A 17,992-nucleotide genomic window follows, 5' to 3' on the forward strand; every position below is an offset into this window, starting at 1 on the left:
CCAAAGTAAGTGTGCAGTTTAGTGTCCAGAATGGTCATTTTTCTATTTAAAACCAACAATCAACAAAACAAAACACACACCAACCCCCAATCCCTACTCCTCCCATCCTTCCTCAGCCACCCTGGCTGCTTGCTGCTTTCGTGCCCCCTGCAAACACGAGCCCATTCTAACGACACCGACACGCTCTCCTCTACTCAACTGATAGCAGGTGAGGGACACAGGCTGTGTGCCGTGAGCCCCAGGCACTGCACGACTCTGGCCTTGCGGTCACTTGCCGAATGGACCCTCGTGGAAAGCTGAGCTGTCCCAAGACCGAACAGCGCGGGGTGTGACCATCTGAAAAAGCAGGGCAGTGACAACAGCGCTCTGCACCACCATAGTCGGATATATGTCAAAGAAGTGGGGGGAAAGCTCTAGACCCAGCAGAGCTCATCATCATGGTGCCTGGAGTCAGCCAAAAGAAAGGTCAATAAATATTTTTCAATTACTATCTAAATCGGGCTTTCTCAACCTCTACCCTGTGGCCCCCTGGGGCTGGACGCTCCTGTGCACTGTGGGAAGTTCAGCTGCACCCCTTGCCTCTGCCTGCTAGATGCCGGTAGCACCCTCCCCGCCCCAGATGTAACAACCAGAAGTGTCCCCAGATATTACCAAGTGTCCCCTGGGGGACAGAAACCACCCCGGGCTGAGAGCCACTGATTTAAAGGCACATCTCTGGGGAGCCGGGTTTTGCCGGCTTTCCAACCATTGGAAACCTCCACCTCTCCTCCGTCTTCTCAGAACAGGAGTGGAGTATTCTCCCGCCCCCAATACCACTAATCCTGTTTTCTCCGTACAGCAAAACACAGCAAACTGTGTGGCTACTTCTTGGGCACTTTAAAAAAGGAATTCTGGCCAGGAGTGATCTGCAGACATCAAAGGGTTATTAGAAAGCCAGGGGGAATAACGAGTCCTAACACTGGCCAAAATTTCCATTCCCTTATGGTTCACTGACAAGAACAGACCAGGAACTGTCCCCGCCTCTACAAGACCCCTGAGTCACCCGTCCTCACCAGCCCCAGACTCACTCACTCACCCCTTAGCCTTTTCCACCACCTTGGACATCGCGACCCCCCACACCCAGACCCCCCCCCCCTTCCTGTCTCTGCAGAGTATTTGCTGGGGTCGAGGATGTCTGACTCAATTCCTATGCACGGTGGGGAAGAGTCGTTGCTGAACTCTCTCAAACTGACACGGATACGTGCAGTCACCCGACTGCCGTGCTCTGAGACCACACAACCCTAGACCAGCCTCCACCTCGGAAGGCCAGTCACTCCTACCTCTGAGGGCTGCAGTCGCCAGGCTTGGCTTTCTGTCACACCTGCCTCTACTCAGTCGTTCACGCAGCTTCACTCAGCTCTTGGTTCAACATCAAGAGATTACAATGTTGGGAGAAAACACCCGTGTTAAGCAACTTTAGCGACTGTTCAAATGAACATTTGTTTATCAACTAGGAGAACACATGACAACACCCCAACTACTGACATGCTCCTGGTGTGATTCACTCTTACAGATTAAAAAAACTGCAATATGCTTTGGGAGCTGATGTGTTCATCTTCAGATGATGGGAAAAAAGCATTTATATACACACATCTGTTAGGAAAACGTGAATGGATCAGAACTCTAGAAAGAGCCTGAGACTAAGAGTCAAGAAACAGAGTCTGGTAAAGGTCCTCTTGTTGACCCCATATGACCCTGACTGTTCCCTTACGCACACACCTACCCAGCCCCTCAGGGCATGGTGCGAGGTTTAAAACAGCAATGAGACAGGCCCTGCCTCCTAGGGAAGTGGATGCTAGTGACTCAGTGCACCGCTGAGGTGGATTCCCCAAGGTTTAAAACAGCGATGAGACAGGCCCTGCCTCCTAGGGAAGTGGATGCTAGTGACTCAGTGCACCGCCGAGGTGGATTCCCCACTGGGAAGTGGATGGCCACCACCTGCCCTGTGTGAAAGCTCCCAACGGTCAAATGCACATCCAATCCCAGCACAGACGCTTGTGACTTTAATGCACCCTTGGTCACCAGCGACTGTCCCACAAACCATTCTGATTATTTGGATTGACCGTGAGATTCCACTCCACACCCCCTGCACCCTCCAGTCACTGCCAACACCAAATAGGCCAAGGTGGCACGGCCGGGGCCTCTGGCATGGGGAAAATTCGAGCAGTTTCTTGTGTAATCAAATGGAAACTCTTGCAAGCACACAGGTTTCTAAACCTCCCAGTCAGGCTGTACGTGGGCTCTGAAAATGGGTCCTATGAACAGAAGTTAATCACTGCAGCAATCACTCAGAATAGTTAATACGCTGGAAGTGAGTTCTCACATCATGATTCTCCAGAAAAACAGGACACTCTGTATACTCAGTCTGAATGGATACAGCCTCTCTCCTCTCTCCTGTTCCTAAGCAATGACCAAAACAAACACCACTGCATGAACTTTTATGCGTGTGAGTTGGACAAATTTCTCCAAGGTGCTTCTGAAACTTGTCAAAAGCTATTCTGCTTAGCCTCACCCCTTTTTGAGCTTATCCATCAATGAAACGTGGCCTTGCTTTTTCATTTGGAAGCTGCCTTGTATAACAGGAGGGAGGAGGACTTCAGAATGTGACATATGGGGAGTAGAAGCCCATCTCTGCTGCCCACTGACTGCGACTCCAGGAGACTTTCTTACCTTCTGACCCTCACCTGGAAGTGAGGTGATTCCCAGGCACACACGGTATTTCGTCAGGCAGAGACCACCACAGAAATGTAAACATCAACCCGCCCTGTTTCATGGGTCTCTGCGCTTCTGTCCCCGTTTCCTTTTTTTAAATTTTTTATTTATTTATTTATTTTTGGCTGCGTTGGGTCTTTGTTGCTGTGTGTAGGCTTTTCTCTAGTTGTGGCGAGTGGGGGCTACTCTTCATTGTGGTGCACGGGCTTCTCATTGCGGTGGCTTCTCTTGTTGCGGACCATGGCTCTAGGCACGCGGGCTTCAGTAGTTGTGGCACACGGGCTCAGTAGCTGTGGCGCACGGGCTTAGCTGCTCCGCGGCATGTGGGATCTTCCCAGACCAGGGTTCGAACCCATGTCCCCTGCATTGGCAGGCGGATTCTTAACCATTGCACCACCAGGGAAGTCCCACTGTCCCTGTTTCTTATACAGCAGTGAAATAAAATACAAACCGCATGGGCGGCCCACCTGGATGGGCACAGCCGTCAGCTCTGGATGAGACCCACCTGTCGTAGATCTCCGAGCCCTCTTCCAGGCCGGGCAGCAGGCCGATGATGAAGGCCTGGAGGCTTGGCAGGAGCAGCTTCTGCAGCGGGAGAAAGTACTTCTCGTACAGGCCAAGCAGCACAGGCCTCACCGACATGGCTGCATGCGCCAGAAGAGGGAACAACCCACAGCTTCGGGACAGAAAAAGGGAGAGGAGGGAAAATGAGACACCTGCTCAGAAGCTCCAAGCGACTGGCCAGCCCAAGGGGGTTTTCAAAGGCAGCCAGCCAGCCATCTGCACTGGTGATGGAGATGCTCGCTTGTCAGGAGACGGTCACCATGAACTGCTGGCCCAGAGCAGGTGATAGGCAGTATGCACGTTACACTCCGACTTAGAGAAAAGTCAGGGAGGACGTACTCCAGAAGGTGAGCCCTGGTGACCTCTGTGATGGCTTTGTGGTGAACTGACACACCCCTCTGTATTTTTTTATTTATCGTTTTTTCATCTTGTGAACTGAAATATGGATTACTTGGGTAATAAAAAAGTAAAAAGGTGGGGATGCTTTCGTACCTGTATAGGAACAAATCCTTGGCCAGCCATTTGGTCCCCACAATTTTAAAGATAATTTCATAGGTTTCTAGGGCTTTTAAGTGCACGCCGCTGGGCAAAGCAGGATGCAGGCACTGAGCTAATCTCTTGCTGATGATGAGCCGTCTTGGCAGCAAGGAATACCTCAGGTTACTCTGGAGAGCCTGGAAAACAAGAGAAAAAGCACGTAAGGACGAAAGCAGTGACACTGACTGTGGAGAGGACATCTGCCGAGGCCAGGAAGACACCAGCAGGCCCCGGTGTGGCTGTAAGAGGTGGGACGTGACAGGACAGGAGGACAGAGGGACTGCGCGGGAGGGCTTGGGGAGGGGGGCCACGAGCCAGCATCAGGGACACGGGGCCGGGAAGCCCCCATCAGTGAAGGGAAACCCTGCATCCCTTCAAAGGGACGCTGTCCCTGTCAGGCCAGTTTCTGATGGAACCGTGTGCTTCTGTCTGGGGAAGCCTCTAGTCTACACATGAGACTAAGCAGAACACAGACCTCCCGTCCCCAAGAAAACCCTCGTTTGTGTGCCACGGAAGCCCTGGATCTCCCCATCATTATCCCAGCCTGGCTGCACAGCCAGGTGGCCCTGAGTGTCTGGGACACACCTATAGGCCATGACTCCTGCGTCCTCACCATTCAGTTCCCCAGGAGGGAGTCAGATCCCTGTTGGCATGGAATGACAGTCCCCCCGAGCTGGGCCTCCGCCAGCAGGACACAGGCCTGGCCTGCGCTAAAGCATCCCTGGGCATTGGCCGCATCTGAGAAACACGGTCGGCGGATTTCTTGCTAACAGGGCACCTCCCTGTCGGGAGCAGGTCAATGCCGTTCTTCACGGCATCGAGCAACCACACGCAGAGCACTGGGTGGGTCCTCACGACTCAATCTTCTATACCAAGGGTCTGTCATTGCAGTGAAACAATCCATACAAATATTTACTGAAAGCCGACAGGGTAAAGTCCACGCTTCTTAAAAAGCTGCTCAAAGGCCTCCACGGTGCGACTCCTGCCCGATTCACCTGCTCCATGTATTAATGCTTCAGCTTCAAGCTTCCTAAGAGCACAGGTCCACCTGTGGCTCCTGCCCGCCTCGTGCAGGCTCTGCCTGAACAATTTCCTCATGCGAGACTCAGCTGTGCACCCAACTCGCCGAGGCAGAACGGTCCCCAACTCTAGGCGGGGAACACGTTTATTTGTGCTCCACCCGGTTCCAAGTGCACACGTCACCGACTCGCGTGCTGCGCTAATGACCATGAGCTTCAGGGCTGAGCTCGGTGGTGAGCTACTTGGGTGCGCACCCAAGATCTTCCTCCTCTGCTGTTCTCGGCCCTCTGCACTTGCCTCCTACAAGGCAGGCATCCCGCAAGACCGTCACAGGACGTGTGCCAGAACCGCTGCCCCCGGACCATGTGGTCTTAGGGCCATGACAGCTTTCTTCCTAGGAGCGAAGAAAATGATCCCCCTCTAAAACACACACTGCTCTCTGTAACTTCTCAGGGACCCAGGCTAGGAGGGGTTTCAGCTCACGGAGGGGTCTCCGTGATCTTAGAGGCTGGGAAAGAAAACCCACTGGGCTTTGAGTTGACTTCTAAAGCCGGTGCCAGAAGGGACACATCATTCCACTCATCTCCCTGGCCAGAGCAAGTCACGGTGCCACGCCTATGTTTAAAGGGGCAGAGAAATGAGATCCTGCATAATGAGGTTATGGAGGAGATAAAAGGAAAAGAAGCAAAATAATATTTTCCATCAGAAGCATGTGGTCTAATTGAACTCTCAAATTCAATAAAACTACAACTAAAAAACCAGCTATACCTAGAGGTCGTCAAGAAATACCTTATACTATTATTTGTAAGAGTCTGATAGCTTAAAACAAAGGGCAAGCCAACAAAATAGTTTTTTTAATGTGCTCGTGTCAAAAAGAAAAATTGAGGAGGCGACCTGGAAACACATGCGGGTAAGAACTGAGGTGTCGAGGAAGAGAGGAAACAACTGTGGGAAATGCACAGGAAAGGGTGCGTTTTATTACGGACATTTTCAAACATACAGAAAAGCAGGTAGAACAGCAAAGTACCCATCACCCAGTTTCAACAAGTATCAGCTGGCCAGTCCTGACGACACAGCTTTTAGGAAACCATGTCTGTGGCTCACTGGCTTAGCGATACTGCAGCTGTGGGCTTTCTCCATGACCTCAGAGGAGAACTAAGCTCTGTCCTCACCTGTTATGTTTGTCAGGCAGAGCTCTTGCTTTTTGTTTTTGTTTTTTTTTTGCGGTACACGGGCCTCTCACTGTTGTGGCCTCTCCCGTTGCAGAGCACAGGCTCCGGATGCGCAGGCTCAGTGACCATGGCTCACGGGCCCAGCCGCTCCGCTGCATGTGGGATCTTCCTGCACCGGGGCACGAACCCGTGTCCCCTGCATCGGCAGGCGGACTCTCAACCACTGCGCCACCAGGGAAGCCCCGAGCACTTGCTTTTTAAGTCACCGTCTCACTTTTGCTCAGCATAGTCTAAGGACGTTTGCTAACTGAGGCGCAAAGGATGGGCTGCAGCTCCTAAGGTGGTCATGTGGGATCCAGAAGTGTTTGGCTCACTGGGGCTGTACAGCAGCAGGATCCCATTTCTCTGCCTTTTGAATGTAGGCGTGGCACCGTGACTTACTCTGGCCAGTGAGGTGAGTGGAATGATGTGTCACTCCTGGCACAGGCTTCAGAAGCCAACTCAAAGCCCAGTGGGTTTTCTTTCCTGGCCTCTAAGATCACGGAGACACAGGTTGAACTGGAGCCCCTCCCAGCTTGGGTCCCTGAGAAATTAAGAGAGCAGAAACCACCCGCTGACCCACTGAGGCAGAACTCAACAATACTGTAAAAATCACTGAGCTTGGGGACTGTTCGTTACCATGGCATAACCTTTCCTATTCTGATGAATACATTTCTTCCCATATAAATGGAATTACAAGGAACCACAACCATTCATTACAAATGAACAAGGCGGGTTGCTATTTCTTTCTCATTTAAATGTGTTACCCCATTTAATTTAATTAGAATAAGAAACATAACCAAAATCTGAGGGCATGACCAGGACATGTGGAATGGATGGTTCATTGTATGCTGTCCATGTTAATGCAAGCAACACAGCATATCTGAGTCCGGGAGTCAGTGCCTCTTGAGGGAAAGGTACACTGAAGATGAAGGAAGCTGTCTGATTTGAAAATGCAGAGAAGAACAAAGGATATAACCAGATAATACTTAGAAAAATGAGAAGATGCTCATCCTTCCTGCTTTAAAAGATGCAAATTAAAACTACTACGAGGGACTTCCCTGGTGGCGCAGTAGTTAAGAATCCACCTGCCAATGCAGGGGACACGGGTTCGAGCCCTGGTCTAGGAAGATCCCACATGCTGCAGAGCAACTAAGCCCATGTGCCATAACTACTGAGCCCGCGTGCCACAACTACTGAAGCCCGTGTGGCTAGAGCCCGTGCTCTGCAACAAGAGAAGCCACCGCAGTGAGAAGCCCGCGCACCGCAATGAAGAGTAGCCCCCGCTCACCACAACTAGAGAAAGCCCGCACACAGCAAGGAAGACCCGACGCAGCCAAAAATAAATAAAATTAAAATTTTAAAACAAAACAAAAAAACTACTATGAAATGCCATACTTTTCACCCATCAGATCGGTAAGTTAGATCAAAGCACACAGGTTCAGGAGTAGAGCAGAGACACCCAGAGATCATGAACTGGTTTCATCCAACCTACAGTCAGGATTTGGCCGGACAGGATTTGCAAGGCTGCTCCTTGGAGCAGCTATGACACCGATTTCCCTCTGTACCATTCTCATCACGAGTAATGGGGCTAAAATGGTGCCTGGGTCATAGTGATTTTGTTAACACACTTCCCACAGAGCCTGGCACTTAATATGTGCTTCAACACGAAGGTTAAACAAGACTGCGGCTATTGTAATGCCTGGTTTAAGCTCCTGAGCTTGGGGGTCAGAGCCTGGAATTCCAGTTCCATCATCTGTTGGGTAAATCCCTTAACCTTTCTGGGCTCCGGTTTCACAGGGATAATGGTGCCTAACGAAGTGTCAAGTATCATGAGACACCACACTTAAGGAAATTAGCTCAGGGCCTGCCACAAAGCAAGCAATCAACAAGCATCTCCTCTTATTATAATGACAAGCTGACTGTTAAGTACCAGATTTAAAGATGGAGACAAAATGCATTGCATTTTAAAAGAACTGACAGAAATCCAATCATTTACAAATAATATCCTTTATTGTCACAAAAGCGGACAAGGACACTAGTTAGATGTGTTAACAAGAAAGTTTGAGGAATACGTTGTATCAGAAAAGAAAAACTCAAACTGCTGTATATTTGGAGATGAAATCAACTGCGGACCCAACAGATGATGAGAATTCCAAGAGACACTGAAGACAAGGAGAAAAATCTGCATATAATAAGAGGTGGAGTTGGAGAACCTGAAATTTCTTTTTAAGGCAATAAAGGAAAAGGTAAATAGTCATTAATATTTAAGATTAAAAAGGAAAGAAAATATTATTTTAAAAGGATATTTAATGAAAAAACTCTAAAGAAATGTTTTGCGAGTGGTAAGACCGGACGGACTTCCCTGGGGCAGTCCACTGGTTAAAACTTGGCCTTCCATTGCAGGGGGTGTGGGTTCCATCCCTGGTTGGGGAGCTAAGATCCCACATGCCTCGTGGCCAAAAAACCAAAAAAAAAAAAAAAAAAGAACCACACCACCAAAACGCAGAACAGAAGGAATGCTGTAACAAATCCAATACTTTACAAATGGTCCACATCAAAAAAAATCTTAAAAAAAAAAAAAATGTGGTAAGACTGGAGATCAGAATTGCCGGGTGAAAAGGTTTTCCATGTAGTAGACTGGAAGCACTTTTGGAAACAAAGGCTTCCCCCTAGACAGGGTGCCACCTCCCCCAGTGTGACTTAATTTACACAGGAAGTGGGTGTGGGTCCCACTCAAAGACACCTTCTACCTGAGTAGTACTAAGTAGCATCTCAAATTCTACCTACGTGAGACTTTTCCTCTGTCTCACTGAGGACTAAAGCACCGCCATGGGGGAAACAGCTCCATGTTTTTAGGGCAAACTTAAAAGAGAATGAGATCGTTAGCTATAATGATTCATTCCCCATCTGGCTGCTACATAGTCAAAGCTCCGTGTGCTGGTTCAGCCCGGTAGCTTTCTTCAGGCAGACACCCTCGATTCAGAAGCTCTTCTACCTGTGGGCTGTCAACGCCAGCGCCCAAGCCATCAGGCCTGGGCACGAGTGAAGTGCCCAGCGCCGCCAGCCCACCTTAGGCTCCCAAAGACACTCCTCAATAGGAACCTGGAGGGGTTCTGCTGCATCCTCTCTGGGAGGTGGGATCAAGCCTGATGCCCTCAGCTGCCACTGCTTTTGAAAGAGAAGACATTCTACTCAGAGCAGCCCTGTCCTAGGACGTTTCAAAACTGAGTGCCGTGCACTGCTGGTGGGAATGTCAAATGGTGCAACCGCAGTGCTCCTCAAAATGTTAAACATTTGCTTTGTTTATCAAATTACCGTTTGATCCAGCAATCCCACTTCTGGGCACACACCCAAAAGAACTGAAAGCAGGGGCTCAAACAGATATTTGCACACCCATGTTCACTGCAGCATTATTCACAATAGGCAAATAGTGGAAACCACCCAAGTGCCCATCATAGATGAATGGATAAACAAAATGTGGTCTATATGCACAAAGGAATATTATTCAGCCTTAAAAAGGAAGGAAATTCTGACACGTGCTACAACCTGGATGAACCTTTAAAGCACTGTGCTAAACGAAATAAGCCAGACACAAAAAGACAGATACTGTATGATTCCACTTACACGAGGTCCCTAGAGTAGTCAATCCACAGAGATGGAAAGCAGTGTGACCAGGGGCTGGGGGAGGAGGAAATGGGGAGTGAGTTTCCAGCTCGGGAAGATGCAAAAGTTCTGGAGATGAATGGTGGTGATGGCTGCACAACAATGAAACACGCTGCATGCCACTGAACCGTACACTCAAAAATAGTTAAAACAGTTGAACATATGTTGCATATATTTTACCACCAAAAAAGAATAAAAAAATGAACGCTGTGTTCCCCCAACTGCTCTTGCCACACTGGCTTTGAGCTGCAAGGAACATGAATTCCCGAGTGACGTCCACACCTTGGACTAAACTGAAAACTGTTTCCCGACCAGAGAACAAAGGGCCTCCTTTTAACAATCCTGAAGGGACACAGGGACTGGGTCCAGCCTGTCCTGAGTGAGAGTTTTTAACCCTGAATTGGCAAAATAGCCCCCTTGAACTGAGTCGCACCCTTTAGGGGTTGAAAATGCCTGATTCCCTCCTCATGCCCCTCTCCCAGCTGTTCAAGAGCTGCCATGACTGGACCCGGTTCAGGTCAGGGAAGGCCGCCCTGACTCTGCCTTCCTGTCTCCAGCCTCCATCTGGGCATTTCGCTTTGGCAAGAGCCTTCTCCAGCGAGAAAAGCTCAGGGAATATTTCCAGGTGTGTTTTTCAGGAAAACAGAAACCCAAAGTGACTGGCCAGTAAGCTTAATATTATGTATATATACACATATATATACATATATATACCTATATATATATTTTGTTTGTTTGTTTGAACTCTGAATGAAAAGGATGTATACTTAAAAAAAAGAGAGAGAGAAAAAGGTTCTTCTACAACTGTAGAATAGATATCTCAGGGAAACAGATGAATTGGCAAGGAAGCCATGCTTTCAAAATTACTTTTTTATGTGCTAACCAGAAAGGAAAAATATGATTAGACAGGAAATTAAACTTCCTTATTTATTTCACCCAGGCACTATACTATTTTAAAAGTATTCCTTAAGATATAATTACAATATTTTTAACCTCATTGTATTCATAGGCTTAGCAGACTGACCTTAGGACAAAGTAATAAAATACAAAATGTAAGCTTAAAAAAAAAAAGTTTGAACCACATCTGAGCTCGGCGAATAGAGACCAGGAAGTGTCTCACTTCACTCCACCCAAGGCAATGTCTACGTTTCACTTTGTTTTACTCTGACATTATACAGTCTGACAGTCTGATATTCTCCAGGACTCGGCATGATTTAGAACGGTTCTATGTAAAAAACATGATTAAAAATTCCAAAAGGGTAGCCCGAGGACTCAAAAAGTAACTTAATACACTTAAAAATGGTTAAGATGATAAATTTTATGTTATATGTATTTTATCACAATTTAAAAAACTTTAGGGTAATTTAACAATATGGGTGAGGGGAGTTAAATTATATTTTAAAATGCTCTAGCCTTTAAAATGAATTTTTAAATGTTTCCTTTAAAAGTGCCCAGAAGAGAACATATACACACTACTATATATAAAACAGATAACTAATAAAGACCTACTTATAGCACAGGGAACTCTACTCAGTACTCTGTAATGACCTACATGGGAATAGAATATAAAAAAGAGTGGATATATGTGTATGTATAACTGATTCACTTTGCTGTACAGCAGAAACGAATACAACATTGTAAATCAACTATAATCCAATAAAAATTAAATAAATAAATAGATAGATAGATAGATAAAAGTTCCCAGAAGAGACAGCCCAGACCTGCTCTCCCAGTGATAGCACCGACCTCAGAATGCCTGATGCGTGTCTATAAAGGATGCAGGGAAGCCAATTTAAAAGCATGGCTCTCATCAAGCAAATGGTAAAGTACTGGCATGTCTTCCTTCTGGAAGTCAGTCATCTTTATAAGGATGTTCATTTCATACCACAAAAACGAAGCTGAACAGTGAATAAGACTGGCCAGTTGGCACAAGCTTGAACACTCATTTAATACTTGCCAGAGGACCGCAACAGCAATTCTGCCCTTCCGACAGAATAAAAACAGAACAGACACTGAGCAATAACAAACTGGCCAGGACTTCCCATATTAAAGTAGGCCACACCGGGGAACATCGGGCCTTCCCTGAAATGGCAGTGACCGAGCCACCGCAGCAGCTTGTGGGGGGTGAGGGAGGGAAGGAGACAGGTGGGGAGACTGGCACCTCGTCAAGGCCCCTGAGAGCCGATTCAGGGAGCTGGGATCCACAGGTAGCCAGTGAGGCCAGCTTTGGTTTAACTGGGGGAATGACACCAGTACAGCTCCGTTGTAAAGGAAGAGCTTCCTTCTCAGAAAGGTCACCGACCGGAGAATCACTGTGCTGCTTCCTTCTGTTCGACGCTTACAGCAAACCTGCAGGGCCGTGCACCCAATTAGTCAACTCTCATCCGCGTCCCACAGTCCCAGCCTGCTCTGAAGCTGCCTCTGGGCACTGGGGCCTCTGGCTCACTCAACCGCCTGCATCAGAGACCCATTAGAACACATTTTTTTCTTTTAATTTTCTAAAAATTATTTCTTTTGCATCAGTTTTACCTTATTGTTGTAGCTTATATTAACTTGCACTTTCTGAACAAATACCATGCTGCTTGCGTAGGAGGACGACTGAAGGCTGAGCATCTACACGCCCGGAGACCTTACAAAACGTGGCTGAGAGGTGAGGGCAGCAGCCCCCAGGCCAGGCCTCGGCCGCGGGGCACAGGGTGGCAGTAACTAACCGTCTGCGGGAAGAACCACCTGATCGAGCCCTGGGCCTGGGCCTCGGCTTGGAAGTTTCAGAAACTCATTTTTATCAGTTTACCTGGAGGGCTCTGCTGCAGAGGGAATGCTTTGCTGGCCTAACTCCTGAGAAAGATCAGGAAGGCAACGGCAGGGGCAACAGGATGAAGAGCACAGGCTCGGGACTGGCAGACCTGGGTCAGAGCCGGGCTCGGGCCCTCACCAGCCGTCCAGCCTGTCACAAGCTGCTGCCCGCGCCGACGCCCCAGCTTCTCACGAAGAAAACTCGCCGCTGCCTACTCACAGGCTGGTCCTGCAGGTCAGACTCCAAAGGGAGCAGAGGCGTCCAGGGTATTCACTCCACTTCCACCCCGCAGGGCATCAGGATCACACACATGTACCCACATGTACACACACATGCGCACGCACGTGGGACATAGCACCGGGGGCCATCCCAGGCTCCTGGCTAACACGACTCAGGAATCTAATGCTAGGTCAGAAAACCACGTCTTTAAACATCACAACAAACGCTTCGTTACCTAACAGAAGGCAGGCTACAACACACGTGCTCAAACATGGCTCTTCTCCCCCTTCTGAATTTATTACATTTAGATTGTAAAAGTCACTCGCTCTCACCATTGACACCTACGTTCCCTGTCTCCCACGTAGGAACTTCAGGGGCTACTGTGATGCTTCCCAGCGCTTTCTGTTTCCAGACTTTATTCTTTGCTGAATGCAGTGCCGGTCCTCGGCCCTCCCTCATGTCCACGTGCCACCCCCCAGCCCCATGGGCTTTGCAGGGGCGCTGGCTGGGCTGAAACACTGTACGCAGAAGAGTCTGAGCTTCATTCGGTGTCTTTATCAGTAAAAGGAGTCACAGGGCACTGATTTTGGAGGATTCTAGGTGTGAAAAATAACGGGAACGCTGCCTCTCCTCTCCAAACCCCAGCAGCTGTAAAATTGCCAGGGACACTCAGAACCGAGAGGCAGACGTGTGGCTGGCATAAAGCAGGTGCTGGAAGAACACGATCTCCTCAGAAATATGAGGAAGTTCCGTACTTAGGATGAAACCTGTGCAGATGGGGAGACAGGAAATCATCGGCAGCTACTCCAGAAAGGCCTGATTCCAGCGAGAACCACAGGAATGCCAACGGCAAGGGCACAGATCAGCACAGGACATGCTGCACGTTTAAGGGCACACACACCCCTCTATTGTCAAGAAACAAGTGTGCCTGCATCAGCTCGCAGAGGAAACAGGCTCCCCATGGGTTAAGGATGGTCCAAGGCTGCAGATCAGTTAGGAAGCTTTTGGATGTAAAGAACAGGATATCTGACTATACAAGTCTCAGTGGAGAAATCTGCCACCTCACAACCAAAAGTCCAAAGCAGTGGTTCTCAAACTGGGGTAATTTTTCCCCCAAGGGACATTGGACAACGTCTGGAGACATTTCTGGCTGTCACAGTAGGGGAGATGGGGTGCTCCTGGCATCTGGGGGACAGAGACCAAGACGCTGATAAACACCCTACAATGCACAGGACAGCACCCCAGCCCCATCGGAGAAGGTCACCAGTGCCGAGGCTGAGAAACCCCGGTCTAGAGGAGCCTACTTCTGCGTTTGGTTCATGCAAGGGCTCAACGACATCCTAAAAGAACCCAAACCTTTTCATGCTTATATGCTCCCAACGGTGAACTGACTTATCTTCAGTCTTTTCCTGCCATAACCTCAGATATCTGTCACATATCAGGCATTAAATTCTCACATGGCTACAGAGAGCAGTAAAAAAAAAAAAAAAAAAAAGTTTGTTCCTTTTTTTGTCTCTCTGTATTAGAGGCAATCCTTTCCAGAAGCCGGCCGGCCACATCTCACGGCCAGACAGGTCGTGTGCCTGTGTCTATAGGAAAATAGAATGACCAGGATTAAGTCCTCAAACAATAATGTTCACCAGTGGGGCTGGAAGACGGGGGCTACCACCCTGTAGCACTTTACCGCCTGACCCCTAAACATACCTGGGTTCTTCTGACACGAAGGAAGAGGGGGGTGAGTGGGTGGCAACCAGCACGTCTGCCCCACACTGAGAAGTGGTCAGTCTGACCATGAACCCTGGTGCTCTGCCCCCAAGCTCGGTGTTCCTTCCTTCACCCCACAACATCTGAATCAGCACACCTTCCAACAAATTTACTTCCAAGGCATATCTCAGGCACTGGGAGAATCTGGCTTAAGCCAGATAATAATCACCAAAAGCACGTGAGTAAAATGTAGGGCAGAACTGTGCTGCTTGGGAAAAACACAATGAATACCTTACAAACTGATGAGGTAGTGAAATGACATATGTTTCTTGTCATATAAAGATAAGAAGTTATTAAGGTTAGTAAATAAGGAACAAGCTTATCCCTGATGAGACAAGCAATCCGATGGATCTGCAGGGCTGAGGCACTCCCATTAAGATTAGTGCACGCCAGGTAGGAGCAGGGATGGGGACCGCCCACCTAAATCAAGTCCCCTCCTGTGCTAAAGGGTACACCTGGGCCAGGGCTGCTGGACCAGCCGATATTTTTCTCCCTTGAAGATATGAGTGGAAGTAACATGTGCCATTAAGGTCTAAGCATGCACCTACACGCTCTTCCTCCTTCCTGTGGGACAGAGCGGCAGTGAATAGAGCAACTCTGGAAGGCATGTGTTAGAGATGGCAGAGTCCCTGGCTTGAGTCTCTGGAATGACCATATGGAAGAGAGCTGCCCAATCTGGACCAGCATGCAGAACTGATCCATGAGCGAGAAACTTCAGTCTTATGGTGGCACTGAATTTTTGGACTTCTTTGTTACAGCAGCTAACATTAGTGTTACTGATACACTGATAGTATCATTATTATTTAAACTTATTCCAGAAAATGCTAACAAAACACTGGGAAAAAACACAAACTCAGGGCTGGTTGATGATATGTACACCTGTCTACCCAAAGAACTCAACACAATTAGCTGGAAAAACTTAGAAATAAATTCACTAGGTTGGCTGGTTTCCAAATTCTATAAATTGATAGTTTCCTGAGTGGCAACAACCAGTTAAAACATATAGTGGAAAATAACCTCACTGATAACAGCAGAAATACATGTATAAATTCTAATATATTTAAGGCACAAGAAGGACTTACATAAGAAGAACAATTCAATGCTTAGGAACCTAAGTGAATGCTTTTTTTTTTTTTTTTTTTTTTTCAGTATGCGGGTCTCTCGCTGTTGTGGCCTCTCCCGTTGCGGAGCACAGGCTCCACATGCGCAGGCTCAGCGGCCATGGCTCACAGGCCCAGCCGCTCCGCGGCATGTGGGATCTTCCCGGACCGGGGCACGAACCCACGTCCCGTGCATCGGCAGGCAGACTCTCAACCACTGCGCCACCAGGGAAGCCCCATAGAAGTTTTAAAAAACTTTGCAAATGATTCTGAAGTTCATCTGGAAGAAGACTGCCTGGGAATGGTAGAAAAATTCTGGAATAGAAGAGTGGTTAGGCTGGGGTGGAGAGCACGTTCCTGCCAGATAAAGACGTAAACACAGCAGCTGAAAGGCATGGCTCTGGCACCATGCAGACAATTTAATTAGTGGAGCAAAATAAAGTCCACACAAAATAAAGCTGTGTGTCCAGAGATTTAACTCTACATTCACTGACATAGCAGCTCCACCACGGGAGACATACCTTACAAAAATAGCCACAGGCAGAAAGATGCTCATTAGAGCCTCCTTTAGAGTTATGAAAACTGGAAGTAAACTAGGCCAACAATGAAGGGCTTCTAGATCTTGTCCACTCCTATACAATCCCCTTTCACTCCTTTCTTCTTTTACATAAACACACGCACACACACGCACACACACAAACACACGCACAACACCACGATACATGAACGGTTTGACCTGTCTTTTTTTGCCCCCTTACTTTACTGTGAGCATCTTTCATGTTAGTAACTACAGTTGGATGCTGCATATGTAGTTTCGAGTTAGTAACTACAGTTGGATGCTGTTGTGTCATGTTTTATCCTACTGCCACTCCCCTACTGAGGGTGGTCATTTCCAATTTTTTTTGCTATTACATACAAAGAAACACTGCAGATTTTCAGAGCTCTCTTTGTGCTGTATTTCCATAGGACGAAAACAAATTTACAGGGCTTCCCTGATGGTGCAGTGGTTAAGAATCCACCTGCCAATGCAGGGGACACAGGTTCGAGCCCTGGTCCGGGAAGATCCCACCTGCCATGGAGCAATGAAGCCTGTGTGCCACAACTACTGAGCCTGCGCTCTATGGCCCGTGAGCCACAACTACTGAGCCCATGTACCACAACTACTGAAGCCCGTGTGCCTAGAACCCATGCTCCACAACAAGAGAAGCCACTGCAGTGAGAAGCCCGTGCACCACAATGAAGAATAGCCCCCGCTCACCGCAACTAGAAAGCCCATGCGCAGCAACGAAGACCCAATGCAGCCAAAAAATAATTTAAAAAACAAAACAAAACAAAAATTTACAATGATCATGAACTTTCTTTTTTTAATATTTATTTATTTCGGCTGGGCCAGATCTTCATTGCAGCATACAGAATCTTTAGTTGCGGCATGCAGGATCTCTTAGTTGTGGCATGCATATGGGATCTAGTTCTCCGACCAGGGATCGAACCCACGTGCTCTTGGATTGGAGGAATTAATACTGTGAAAATGGCCATACTACCCAAAGCAATCTACAGATTGAATGTGATCCCTATCAAGTTACCCAGGACATTTCTCACAGAACTAGAACAAATAATCCTAAAATTCATATGGAACCACAAAGACCCTGAATTGCCACAGCAATCCTGAGAAAAAAAGAACAAAGCTAGAGGAATCACCCTCCCAGACTTCAGACTATACTACAAAGCTACAGTAATCAAAGCAGCATAGTACTGGCACAAAAACAGACACACAGATCAATGGAACAGAATAAAGGGCCAAGAAATAGACCCACACACCTATGGTCAATTAATCTATGACAAAGAAGGCAAGACTATACAATGGAGAAAAGACAGTCTCTTCAATAAGTGTTGCTGGGAAAACTGCACAGCCACATGTAAAACAATGAGATTAGAATATTACCTCACACTATATAGAAAAATAAACTCAAAATGGATTAAAGACCAAAATGGATTAAATGTAAAGACCTGAAACTGTAAAACTCTTAGAAGAGAACATAGGCAGAACACTCTGCCATAAATCATACCAATATTTTTCTGGATCTGCCTCTTAAGGCAAAAGAAATAAAAGCAAAAATAAACAAGTGGGACGTAATTAAACTTAAAAGCTTTTGTACAGCAAAGGAAACCAACAACAAAACAAAAAGACAATCTACAGAATGGGAGAAAATGTTTGGAAATGATATCACTGACAAGAGGTTAATATCCAAAATACACAAAGAGCTCAGACAACTCAATATCAAAAAAAAAAAAAAAGAAAAAAAGAAAAACAAACCCACAAACAACCCAATCAAAAAAACAGGCAGAAGACCTCAACAGACATT

At 47.5% G+C, this 17,992-nt stretch overlaps 1 protein-coding gene across 4 annotated transcripts in view; it reads right to left on the reverse strand.

The window, feature by feature from the left end:
- The window catches only part of DOP1B (DOP1 leucine zipper like protein B), a 109,635-nt gene that overhangs the window by 72,775 nt on the left and 18,868 nt on the right, over window positions 1–17,992 (reverse strand). For all 4 annotated transcript variants that reach the window (XR_003431575.1, XM_027100529.1, XM_027100518.1 and 1 more), the window contains 2 exons: window positions 3,808–3,989; window positions 3,257–3,427 (listed from right to left, as the gene is read on the reverse strand). Coding sequence is in view for 3 of the 4 variants with exons in the window: in XM_027100529.1 (XP_026956330.1) it covers window positions 3,257–3,427; window positions 3,808–3,989 (353 nt within the window). In the remaining variant the exon portion in view is untranslated. The remainder of the gene's footprint in view (window positions 1–3,256; window positions 3,428–3,807; window positions 3,990–17,992) is intronic.

Source organism: Aethalodelphis obliquidens, unplaced genomic scaffold, assembly GCF_003676395.1.
Source record: "Aethalodelphis obliquidens isolate GAN/ISIS:26980383/991018 unplaced genomic scaffold, ASM367639v1 scaffold1, whole genome shotgun sequence".
Lineage (NCBI taxonomy): Eukaryota > Metazoa > Chordata > Mammalia > Artiodactyla > Delphinidae > Aethalodelphis > Aethalodelphis obliquidens.